The sequence below is a fragment of the Penicillium argentinense genome, assembly GCF_028826775.1.
Source record: "Penicillium argentinense strain IBT 30761 chromosome Unknown utg000011l_segment0_segment0, whole genome shotgun sequence".
In the NCBI taxonomy this organism is placed as follows: Eukaryota; Fungi; Ascomycota; class Eurotiomycetes; order Eurotiales; family Aspergillaceae; genus Penicillium; species Penicillium argentinense.
In genome coordinates, this window is record NW_026622670.1 from 1408948 (window position 1) to 1421129 (window position 12182).

The following is a 12182-nucleotide window of genomic DNA, read 5'->3' on the forward strand; positions in this document are numbered from 1 at the left end:
GGTTCTTTTTTGTACAGACAATGCACAGAGTAATGGAATGGGTATATCAATGGAATTGGTTGTGATAGAGACAAAGATGTTAATGTTCATTTGATGAGTCGTTAATCATGAAAGTTCATATGCAGCTGATGCATGCTCAAGTCTTCCATCAGAATCAGTAATAGTCCCTCATCTCCAATTTCACTCGGAGGTGCTCAAAAACACTAGTTGGCTCATTTTGTAAAGAGAACGATGCTCCAGATTTTGCCATCGACTTCGAGGAGGCTTTCCCGGTATCCAAACTTCGCAGATAACCAACGAAGGCCGACGTGTGTTTCCTGAAGACCCTGTACAGGTCGTGTACAGCGGCTTCGTTTTCATGACGGACTCCGTTCGTTCCATCGGCTTTTGAGAGTGGACCGAATGCAAGAATGGTGCTAAAAATGCTGTCAAGCAGCTTTGCAGCCGGCGCATGACGCTTGCTCAAGAATAGAGCGAACAGCATTTGATCCAGGATGTCCTCGTGGAAATAACGGAGGCGGGTGACGGAATGAGCAGCTTCAATCGTGCCGTCAGCATCTCCACGATCAAGACAACGCTCGATTTTGGAAAGTGTCTCTTGGAAACGAATCCAAATGGAGCCAATGCCGATATGGAAGCAGTAGTCGCATATTGCGAGAACAAAAAACTGGGCGTCAACTCGGAATCTCTGAAATACATTCCGTATGTCTCCCGCAATAGAATTCCGGCTGGTTGAGTCGCGAATGAGACCCTTGACAACCGATAGGATCCGGAGAAGGCGAAGTAATTGATTGAAGAGTCGATCGTATTTCTTCAGAGACTGCGGCGTTATGAGGACTTCCAGGGCCTCGGGTGGTTTGTACTGAAGGCGGAGGAAGTCCAATGCCTCGATCGCATTCGGGTTCTGGCATCGCTTGATTTCCTCAGGAGACAATTCTCGAATTCCAAAGCTGAGTCCACCAGGGAGTTCGTTTTCGCTTTGCTTTGCGGTATCACTATCTGGCTTAACGTCGCCGAAGTAACAGTCGCCCAAGAGGCCCATTAGAACAAGCCGCAATTCCGAGCTAGCTGGCGGCCAGGTGTCACGACTGCCGAGTCGCAATCCGGTATGCACTCCACTCCGTACTACGCCTGCTTTACGCTCTCCGCTCTCCATTTCCGGGTCGAAAAGAGAGTTTGTAAGGCGTGTGGTAAATGAGCCGTCACCTAGCAACTGGAAGCGCCATTGGAGATCCAGATGGTGGCGGAGCCTGTGTTCTTTGAAGAGGTGATGGAGGCATGAAAAATCGATCAGCTGAGCCTGGGAAGAGATCACCGGGGCTAGTGACAAATAAAGTGCGGATGCCAGTTCTGGTCCAAATTGACTGCCAGGATTGAATGGGTCGGAGTCGAAGTCTCTAGCATTTTGAAGCATCCGGTCGACATTCTCATTCGCAAGCGCAGCTCGATCCATGGCAGATCCAGAGATGTGTTTTTCATCGTCAATATCAAACATCTCAAATGTCTCTTTGGTTATTTTTTCGCCGAGAACGTCGGTGTCTTCAGGGCTGGCACCATTATCCATCGGCTGAATCAGTGATTCGCCACGGTGATATTTCAAAATTTCGGCCCGAAGCCTTGTTTCATATTCATCGGCGTTTCTCTGGATGCGCTCGATGTCTGCCCAGGTAGTCGCACAATGCAATCGCAGCCTACCAGCTCGGTCAAGAACATCGTGTCTGGCGAGCGGGTGGTATGGATGTGATTTCTTGAGGAGTCGCAGACTTCTTCCACTTTCGAAAATTGACTCTGCTTGATCGAAGGGTACGAATGAAGGCATGTTGTTCTGCCTATAAGTGTATTCGACATGCGTCGGTTGGTCCCGGAACTTGTTGGGGTCATTATGGCGCTCGAGTTGAACGAATGATCTTCCGCTGGCAATCAGTTCATCCAGGGCCGCTTCAGCTGGCCGAAGGCCAATCCAACCTTCGATGAAACCGAACCAGGGGAGGGTGATCTGAACCACCATCTCGTGTAGTAAATTCTCCATCCAACCATACGTGTGCGAAAATTGTGCCGCTTGTTCCATAACATTTGAGATGACCTCCGCTTCTGACGTTGCCTTCTCTGCATTATGAACAATTTCGGCCAAAACTCCCAGTAGGTCTCGGCATCGACGAAAAAGCGTGGAAACTTGTAAAGCCGAGACGATATTTCTGCACTGAGACAGAATTTGCTTTTCAAGATTGTAGACAATGACCGCGATTGTACCGCGCAAGGTGAACAAAGCGGACAAATCCTTAGACTTGGTCGAGGAATTTTTGGCAAAGGCTCGCACCCACTGCATAAGTGTCCCGCAATGCAGTACCTCTGATATAACACCATCCAAAGCCAGGGATGACAATCCTGAAACACGCATGTTTGCCACTGACTTTTCGAATAGCTTTGTCTTTTGGTTGTAACTGAAGAACCAAGAACTCCATCCTAATCCCAGGCGGAGCAATGAACGGATAAAGACATCCTCTCGAGCCATACGGTTTGGTGTAACCTGCCCCTTCTGGATTCCTTGACGTGAAAGGACCGCATCGAAACCCTTAGCACCTGACTCGCTGAAATATGCCGAAACTGGTTCTTTAAATGCGCGGTCCTGGTATTTCTCCCAGGATTTCAGCGGAGCAAAATATCCAGGTTCCTCCTGGAGAAGACTCAACGACCAAATATTATCCTCCTTAATTGTATTAGGTAGTAGATCACTTGGGGTATCCGACAGGTTGTCGATTGAGGGGTCGATAATCGAATCCACGAGCTCTCGGTGCTCGAGGTCATTCGGGAAAAGATTGAGCTTCCATATCGGGTCAACCTGCTCGTTTGGCTCGGGGACCCCTTGAAAGCAAGCCTTTGGAATCGCTTTTTGGGAAGAAACACGTCAATTCAAAGTTTGGAAAAGTTATCGTTTGGGCGGCAAACGTACCTGGCAAGTCCGCGTTCCATGGAAGTGACTCCAGGGGTTGTAAAACCTCTATGCTGAACCGTGAAAGCCGCCAGAGGCTCTCAGTTGAGAAAGCATCGGGCTCGGAGTCGCCTGAATCCATTGTGAGCCCATAGCCAGCATAGACACCTGCGACTGTCAAAGGATCGGACGTGTTTTGGGCACGTCGCCTCAGTCCCGCGATACGCCTCGCTATCGTGCACAGACCACCGCCGATAACAGAAACTCGCGCGACGACCGTTAGCTCACTCCGCACTGCGCTCTCTTCCTCCAACCCTCTACCCATTTCCCAATTCTCCTCCCCCACCGGCGCAATGCCTCCTCGCAAGAAGGCCAAGCGCGCGCATTCGACCACGCCACCGGAGGATACCGCGGCGAATTCCAGCGCGGAAACCCCCGGTTCCAGCGACAGCGTCGCGAAACCTGATGAACCTGAATACGATTTGCTTAGCGACCCATGGACAGATGAGCAAGAGACGGCATTGTTGAAGGCGGTTATCAAGTGGAAGCCGGTTGGTGAGTTGCATTGAACCTACGTCACGTCGCTACAGGCAGATTGAAACTGATCACCAATCTCGGCCCATCTCAGGTGTACACAAGCATTTCCGCATGATTGCGATCTACGAATACCTGAAGAGCCAAGGATATGCACCAGCAAATGCGGAACATATGCGGATCCCTGGAATCTGGAAGAAACTCGGCACATTGTACAATCTGGAAGCTCTTGACGAACGGGTAAGCCGTAACTGTCACAGATCTTGCTGCCCTGATTCAGTCTTGCTCACCTTTATCGCTCGCCAGGAGAACGCACTCATCAAAGGTGACGCCAATGACGACGAAGACCAACCGAGCGAGAGATTCTGTTCATACGAACCACCCTACGATGAATACGGAGACATGATGTTCGAGAGACGTCTCGCGCTGGAGGGCTCATCTTCACCTATCAGCCCCCACCCTGAGTCTCGACGGGGAAGTACTGTGGCAGATACTGATGGTAAGTCTCATTACTCTCATACTATGATTCACTTAATGACACGGTCGCCCGTCAGAACCGCGCTCCTCTCCTGCTCCGTCCCGAGGTCGCAAGTCTAATCGCGGCACGCGCCAAGCTGGACGAGAGACGCGATCGACCAGACTGCAGGTGGAAATCGGAACTGACAGTCAAGGAAAACCTTCTGATGATGATGACGCCGAGTCTGGTGAAGAGTCGGCTGCTAATGACGAAGGTGAGGGCGAGGCAAACGAAGAGGACGAGGCCGAGGAGGGTTCGGACGGAGGTATGAAGGAAAGCGACGGCGACGAAGATGACAGTGAGAGTAAGGGTGGATCGCGCAGCACTCGAGCACAGACTTCGCGGTTTAAGCAGAAGGAAAAGAAAACCTCCACGAACACGGGAACGCGCCGGACTGCCCGTCGCCGCTGATTCCAGGATTAAAGATTTCCTGCCACATCCAGTCATTTCTTGAGCTTTGATATCCCTTTGGCGCCATCGGTTGGCGTTTGGTGATCTATTTTTGTATTTAACATGTTGGTGGTTTCGTGTATTAGTATTGAGGCCATGTATTAGTATTGGAGCCATGTATCTTGAAACCACAACATTTGCGGAATGATATCCCGATTGAAAATCATTCGAAGTATATGCACGAACAAAGTAGGTGTGACTACCTAGGTACAAAAGTAGGTATATTTCGATCGCTATAGGAAGTCTAATGTCGTTCGAGGGTACAAAGAGAAATAGATCAAAGGGTCATAGTACAGAAATTCCGAGTAGCGACAAGTTTACAGGCGCTTCATAATTGCCTCGGCGTACTCGTGGGTCTTAGCATTGCCACCAAGGTCGCCAGTGAGGGACTATATATAATTGTTAGTACCGATTTAGTCCGGTTCGAGGAGAATAGCGATATAACGTACCTTGCCCTCAGCCAGGGTGTCGAAGGTAGCCTTCTGGATGCGAGCAGCGTGGTCGTGGAGACCCATGTGCTGCAGCATCATGATACTGCTCAGAAGAAGAGCGGTAGGGTTGGCAAGACCCTTGCCGGCGATATCGGGGGCGGAACCGTGGACAGCCTCGAAGATGGAGCACTCGTCACCAATGTTACCGGAGGGGGTCAGACCGAGACCACCGATCAGACCGGCGCACATGTCGGACAGGATGTCACCGTACAGGTTGGGCATGACAAGGACCTTGTCGTTGTAAGGGGTGGGGTCGGTGACGATCTTCAGGCACGAGTTGTCCAGCAGCTCAGCGTCGAACTCAACACCGGGGAAGTCCTTGGCGATGTCACGGGCAGTGTTGAGGAACAGACCGTCGGACATCTTCATAATGGTGGCCTTGTGCACGACGCGGACCTTCTTCTTGTTGATGGACTCGGCGTACTGGAAGGCGAAACGCAGGACGCGCTCGGAGGCCTCCTTGGTGATGAGCTTGATGCTCTGGACAACACCGTCGACAACGACGTGCTCGATGCCGGAGTATTCACCCTCGGTGTTCTCACGGATCAGGACAGTGTCGACACCATCGTAGGGGGTCTTGTAGCCGGCAATGGAGCGGCAGGGACGGACGTTGGCGAACAGGTTGAAAGTGCGGCGCAGAGTCAAGTTCAGGGAGACGTGGCCTTTGCCGACGGGGGTCTATAGAAAGAGCAATCAGTATGGCGATTCGACGCGACGGAGAATTGCGTTGAAACCTACAGCCAGGGGACCCTTTAGGGCGACGTAGTTCTTCTGGACACTCTTGATGGCATCATCGGGGATGGCGGTCTTGCCGTCCTTCAGGATGGGGGTGACATCAACGGGCTCCCACTTGACGGGGGCCTAGGATTGGCTTAGTATCGCGTTTGTACAGCGGGTTCAAGTGTGCGACGGATCGTTACCTTGGCGGCCTCGAAAATGTCCTTCACGGACTGAGAGATCTCAGGACCAATACCGTCACCCTCGATCAGAGTAACAGTGTACTTGCCCTGTCATCCAAGTAAAAAGCATGTCAGTATCTTGGCGATTGCGTTTTGGTATTCAGTGCGGGAGTTTCGGCCGCGACGGGTTTTGCGCGGTTGGCGCCGGCCCAGAGGAAAAAACGAGATTGGTGGTAGTGTCACGTACATCGGAGCCCTTCTGGCCCTTGAACTTGGCGACAGCATCATCAGCGGGGGCAGCGAAGCCACGGATCTAGAAAAAAGGCCAAGGGTTAGTTCAATTGGGCGTTTCTTCAATGGTAGGGGGATGGTGGACAGAGGGGGTTGGGTAGCACGTACCTGCGACACGGGGGCCACGAAGCTGGGAGCCACACGGACAGACCGCAGGCACTGGCGAGCAGCAGAGAAGTTTCTGGCGGCAAGCATCGTGAACAGATCCCGTCGGGTGTGAGGGTCAGAGGAATTGATGGTGGGGGGAAAGGGAAGGAGGAGAGGAGAGAAGGGAAAGAATCGAGTTTCTCGGCGCCGCCCCGATCCGACCGGGTCGCAGACCGCATTGGTGGTTTGATGTCCCCGGCTACCCGAGTCCACTCACTGCCCTTTGGACCGACTGCCACTCCCTGCACGAGAGCTACCTAGCTCGTGTCTTTATCAATCTATGTCCTCAGGGAGCAACTCTAGGAAACTCTAGGGTGTTGATGCTGATTCTCATCGCATCGAGAGCCTCATGTACCCGGGATCTAGGCTTGGGGGCTATCCACTATTCCTTTGGGACCCTGCACTGTGAGGGATATTTCACCTTCGCTGGCAAAGGCTCACATAGCCAAGAGGGCGGGGCTGTTCATCGCCCCGAAATTTTTGCTTTTGCTAGCCTATATTCGCATGCATATGCATCTTCACCTGCTTACATGTGTACAGAAAGGACAGGGGTAGCTGTTTGCCTCGGGATATCCAATCAATTTCTACTTTGTTCAGCAGCGTGCTCAGAGCCTTTGAAAATCTCCTTTGGATGCGTGGAGTCACTTGGGCTCCATTAGGTGCTGCATGACTCGTCAGTCGTTCATTTTTGCAAACATAAACTTACCTCTCGCTTGCTACATACTAGGTAGAATCAATGAAAAGCCTAAACCGAATATCCATCTCATGGTAGGTCGCCGCCACCAGAGCAAACACTGCCGGTACATGAAACAAAGCCTGGTGAGTTCGAGCTGATGAGTCGGATGGCCAGTCGTCATCATCGTAAAGTAGGGTCAGACGAAACACGTATTTAGAGCACCTTGGGTTTGGAAAACTGTTGCTTTTGGTGTGTAAGTATGCACCGAAGATATTTGGTCCGTGGGCCAAAAAAAGAACAAAATTTATTACTATGGATACTTATCCTAAGATGCTCGAGGCTCGTCACACGTGGTCAGGAGCATACCTTATCCAACGAGCACTCGTGAACAGGAGAATTGGTGAATCGACGCCCCCTTTATACTTCACCCCTAGGCAGGAGCCACAGTCACGAGGATGCACTGCAGAAATTCGTAATAGCCTAAGGCAGTTTGACCCAATACATTCCAGTTTTGATAATCAGAATCTAGACACCAGCTACCTTAGGGTACCTTGAGTGGTGTACAATATCTTATCTTGAATCTACAATTGTACCCCAGGGTAGCCTGGGAGTATTGAATCACAGTTCGTGAGGCCCGGAGTGAATGTATGCGCATGAACTCAATTGACCACCACTTCCAAGGCTTGGGGATACATTATTATAGTATCGAGGAAACTAAATTCCTGCGAGTACCTAGGCAGTTAACAGGGCCCCAGATGCATTTAAAGGCAATTCAATTTGAATAGTAATAGTTGTTGCCATCTAAAGACACTACGAGTACCACTCGGCACTGGCAGTCAACAGCAGGCCGGTCTCGCCGTACACCGCCCCGCAACCTGCCAGCGGCCCATTAACGTCCCCAATTCCCCATTCCGAGAGCTCTCCTGCAAGCTCCCAAGACCCTAAATCGAGCTCGATTCGACCAAAAGTCCAATTCAGACCGGTGCACCGGGCCTCTGGCCATAATGTCCGACCTTGATGTCGCCAGTCACTACAACCTCCCCTCGGAATTTCCAGAAGAGTGGCCGGCAGCGCTGGATGAAGCCGACCAGTCCGACGAGGAACCTGTCCAACGAACCAAATCGCGCCCTCGCAAATCGCGATACTTCGCTTTAGAACGTACGCCAAGTGATTGGAGGAGTAACTTTGGATCTCGCCGGGGGAAAGATGGAAGAGACAATGCTCAGAACGACGAACCTGATCCTCTGGGAGCTGGCGATAGCGTCTTGCGCATTCTGAAGCAGAGAGGGCTGCGCCTGGAGGACGAAGGGGGTAAGCGATCACGGTTTCTGCTTTCATCGACCTCATTCTCGCCCGCCCTCTTTCTCTCTCAAGCACACCACTCCGACTCGATCGAATCGCTGATTGATGGCCTCGACCACCTGTCGAATTCCATCGATCAGAAGTCCGCGTCCTTGAAGGTACTGGTTGAGGCCAATTTTGAGCGCTTCGTTCGTGCGAAAGCCACCATCGACAGTGTATACACAGAAATGAGAGATCAGGGAACCACGAAGGAACAAACGCTATCTGCCCGCCGGTCGGGACACTTCCGAAGCTACTCAGGTCAGCAGCGTGGACCATCCCCTGCCCTTACCACGGCAACGACGGGGACTCGGAAGAATGCACTCACAAAAGAGAGTGAGTTTGGTATGAAAGGAATCCGTGGCCCCTTGGTCGAAGCTTCCGTCAAGGCAGAGGAAGTGTGGGGGCCCGCCCTCGGAGGTCGTGATCGAGAGCAGATGCTCAAGTCTGTTGTGGACTCCATGGAGAAACATCGCGATGTATACGAAATTGGAAGTCATCTATCCAAATCTATTCAACAACGCGACTACGACTCTGTTTTCGAACAATACACCAAGGCCCGGACATTGGCGAATAGGGCGAAGAATATCGTGGAGCAGGCATCCAGCACGCACCGACAACTGGCCGATCACGAAGCGCATACAATTTTGGCCATGGGGAGAATGTGGATAGACGTGGATCAACAAATTCAAGCCTTCAAGCGGGATCTTTGGAGACGACTCGGCGACGCACCGACAATCTCTCCTACCAGCACAGCTGCGGGTCCCGTAGAAGAGCATATGGAATTGATCGGAGCTTTGCTTGAACTCGGCGTCGAAAACAATCCTATTTGGACATGGCTTCACAGCCGCTATGAATTCCTCAAGTTAAAGATCACGTCATTCTGTGAGCGCTGCAAAGTCGAGATTGAGATCTTGCGACGGCGACTTGCCAACGGGGAGGCGCCAACTGCTCAGGTCACCGCATCTTATCTTCGCTTGGCCCCTCGCGAGGGCGCATCTGAATTCCCAGAAAGGCTGGACTCGGACCACGTCATTGAGCTTTGGGATTGTGTCCAAGCATTCCTTACCCGTCTTCTGTCCTCGCAAAGTGGGTTACTTGGCGAGGTTCTTGACTATTGGGAAGTTACCCAGTCCTTCATTGATGGTAGCCGGCAAAGACTCCTCCCTGTTGGGTTCGAAGGTGAGAGCCGCAAGCACCACCGACTTACCCTCGAGAACGTGGAGGAGCTCGAGAAGGGCGTTGTAGAACTGGTGAATCTCATTCGAGAAAATGTTTTCTCTATCTTCAATGAGTCTCCTACCGAAGATATCTCCCTTCTCTCATCTCCTATTCCGCCAAGTCCTACTAGCCCAGCATCCAGAGGAGTCACTCCCACCGAATCTCGGTTTAAGCTAGACCCCAAGAACCTCCCCATTCCAGTTCCGAAACGAGGAGAGTATTGGGAAGACTTTGCTTTCTGGCCTCCTCATTCAAACTCCCTTAGTGGAGTGCATTACTTGAGCAAGTTCCTTGCTATTGTTGGCACCGCCGCTAGCGAGATGGCAGCATTACGTCCCGTGGGCACTGCAGGATCCACTCACGATCTTTTGAAGTCTCTTATGAGCGTCTCTCGAGAACGTTCGACACGTGTGGCATGCTCCGCTTGGAGTAAGGATGCCGAAGTTTGCAAGTTGCTGGAGGACTGGACGCGTGACCCGGTCAAACGAGACCTGACGAAAATGCCGGGTTTGTTTGTGGCCTACGAAGGTGCCATCCTCGGAGGTATGCAAAAAATCTTGTATGTCTCTGAGGCTGCCACAAAGTCCGGATCGGTTGATGTTGTTACCCAACCACCTGCGAAAATGCTTCAGATGGTGCGCGCGCAGTTTGTATCGAGTGTCTACAAAGCACTCAGTGGCCTGGTCGAAAATGCCGAACGCCTGACCGCTTCTGATGAGGAGAACGAATGGGTTATTTCCAGACCAGTAATGACTAGCCAGGCAATTGATGCTGCTTTGTCTGTCCTCACTGCTGATTCGGTGGACTCTTCAAACAGGGCAAGTGTTCCCAAGAAACCCCAGGAAAACTATCAGGGATTTATACTAACATCCTACGCCAGAATGTGCGCATCCTTCTCACACTCTCGAATCTCAAGGCTCTCCAGGCCGAATATGTCCCTCAGTTGATCGCCAACTTCGAGACGTCATTTTCGGTCAAGTTGACCGAGGAAGGCAAGACAGTTCGGGATGTCCTCAGCCAGATTGAGGATCGACTATTCCAGTCATATACTAAGCCCACTATCGCTGCACTTGATGACACAATCCAAAAAGGCATCACTTCTGCCGACTGGGTCCCCTCGACCGACCGACCGGAGCAGGTCCGGCCTTACGTGTACAACACCATGCTGACCTTGGTGCTGGTGCACACGGAGATCTCGACCACCGTACCTTCTACGATGTCGTCGACTTCCAGTCGCTCTTCACCAAATGCCCCATCCTCTTTGCTGGCGACCATCCTTACGCATCTCTTGGTACAGGTTTCTTCGTCTCTGCTCAATGCGTTCAGCTCTCGGTCTTCTTTCTCGCTCCCTGCTTTGATGCAAGCCACGTTGGATACCGAGTTCATTGCCCAAACACTCTCCCAGTATTCGACTGAGGAAGCATCCAACATCCAAAGCCAGATTTACGTGGAACTGGATCGCCGGACTACAAACGAAGCTCGCATCAAACTCCAGGCTGAACTGGGCGAGATGAGAGTGGTGTTGAAGCGACTGAGAGACCGTACGAAGGGAGAATTCGCCTGCTTCAGGAAGTCCCGTAGTGGCGGCGGAACTGGGTCGAAATCATCAACCGCAACATAGCATTGGATTAGATTAAACATTAATAGTTCATTTTTTGTTAAGAAAGCATATCTTACGAATATTCACAGATGTTGTCCTCAATCAAGGCCGCTCACGATGGGGGTTCAGTAATAAAAACTGGGTATCATAAATATGACTATTAGTATAGCCTTTTCTTCCGGTCCAATTTCCAGGCGCATATTCCCATAGCTAACCAACCATGCGCTGCACCCGACTCAGTAGCACCTTGCTCTCTCTGCCCAATCTGCGCTTGCCAAACTGGTCGGGGCGCTTTGCGCGTGCCATATCCTCTCGATCTTTCTGCTTAGCCTCCCGCTCCTTCCTGCGCGCCTCGGCGGCCCGTTTCCGCTGCTCAGCAATCTCGATCTCCTTGGCAAAAGCTGATGGCTTCGGCTTGCGCTCTCTTCTCTTGCCGTCTTTGTCTTTGGGGCGTCGCTCTGGCTTTGGCTTTGGCGCAGGCTCCGGGGACGGCTTGTTCAACATGGCCACGCGATCCGGGTGAAGTTCGGGGGACTCTCCGTTGTCGTCGTCCTTTGTTGCGCCATCTTCCTCGCGGTATGTATCGTAGATGAATTTGCGCTTTCCAGCCGCATTTTCTTCAGCCTTGATCTTGGCGTATGCCTTTTTCACTTTGGCCTTTTGGATCAGATCAGTCTTGATCTTTTGAGCTGTAGACAATCGAGTTAGTTCGGTTAATTCATCGGACAGCAGGCACAGAAGGCGAGGGCAAAGGCCACTTACTCTTGCGACGATATGTGCCGTCTGGGAGGTTGGCTGGGCCAACACTGAAGCCCTTGCGCTTCTTCTCCGGTTGTTCTGTTCGGTGCCCGGGGCCGTTCTCGGCGTCGCGCGATCGCTTAGGGGCCATGCTGCGTTGTGTTGGGGGTGTTGTGTTGCGCAGTGATGGTTGCGCGGAGAAGAAAAAAAAAGGGCGGCGATCGGCGTCCGAGCCCCGTCAACGGGCGCCGGTCTGGAACCCACCAGCAGCACCGCGACGCCTAACCTCCTCCCTCGACTTGCAAAAAGTAGTTTGGCTGGCTTTCATGATCTGTAGTCTTTGCCTCC

At 51.9% G+C, this 12182-nt stretch overlaps 5 protein-coding genes across 5 annotated transcripts; 2 read left to right on the forward strand and 3 right to left on the reverse strand.

Moving 5' to 3' along the window:
- Nucleotides 1-154: 154 nt before the first annotated feature.
- Nucleotides 155-3071, reverse strand: N7532_011537 (tubulin gamma complex associated family protein; the record flags this gene model as incomplete). The annotated part of the gene is made up of 2 exons (XM_056624028.1): nucleotides 155-2886; nucleotides 2951-3071. 2 exons carry the CDS (start codon nucleotides 3069-3071, stop codon nucleotides 155-157), a joined length of 2853 nt encoding a protein of 950 aa, XP_056469016.1.
- A 211-nt stretch (nucleotides 3072-3282) lies between these two features.
- On the forward strand, nucleotides 3283-4391 carry N7532_011538 (EAF7 family protein; the record flags this gene model as incomplete). The annotated part of the gene is made up of 4 exons (XM_056624029.1): nucleotides 3283-3484; nucleotides 3558-3703; nucleotides 3770-3962; nucleotides 4018-4391. 4 exons carry the CDS (start codon nucleotides 3283-3285, stop codon nucleotides 4389-4391), a joined length of 915 nt encoding a protein of 304 aa, XP_056469017.1.
- Nucleotides 4392-4747: 356 nt separating this feature from the next.
- Nucleotides 4748-6306, reverse strand: N7532_011539 (isocitrate dehydrogenase (NAD(+)) IDH2; the record flags this gene model as incomplete). Its single annotated transcript, XM_056624030.1, has 6 exons — nucleotides 4748-4819; nucleotides 4880-5599; nucleotides 5660-5782; nucleotides 5842-5928; nucleotides 6068-6133; nucleotides 6220-6306. The coding sequence occupies 6 exons, from the start codon at nucleotides 6304-6306 to the stop codon at nucleotides 4748-4750; spliced, it is 1155 nt and encodes a 384-aa protein (XP_056469018.1).
- Nucleotides 6307-7938: 1632 nt separating this feature from the next.
- N7532_011540 (exocyst subunit SEC5) lies at nucleotides 7939-11117 on the forward strand (the record flags this gene model as incomplete). The annotated part of the gene is made up of 2 exons (XM_056624031.1): nucleotides 7939-10320; nucleotides 10377-11117. 2 exons carry the CDS (start codon nucleotides 7939-7941, stop codon nucleotides 11115-11117), a joined length of 3123 nt encoding a protein of 1040 aa, XP_056469019.1.
- Nucleotides 11118-11306: 189 nt separating this feature from the next.
- On the reverse strand, nucleotides 11307-11985 carry N7532_011541 (uncharacterized protein; the record flags this gene model as incomplete). Its single annotated transcript, XM_056624032.1, has 2 exons — nucleotides 11307-11785; nucleotides 11859-11985. 2 exons carry the CDS (start codon nucleotides 11983-11985, stop codon nucleotides 11307-11309), a joined length of 606 nt encoding a protein of 201 aa, XP_056469020.1.
- Nucleotides 11986-12182: the final 197 nt, after the last annotated feature.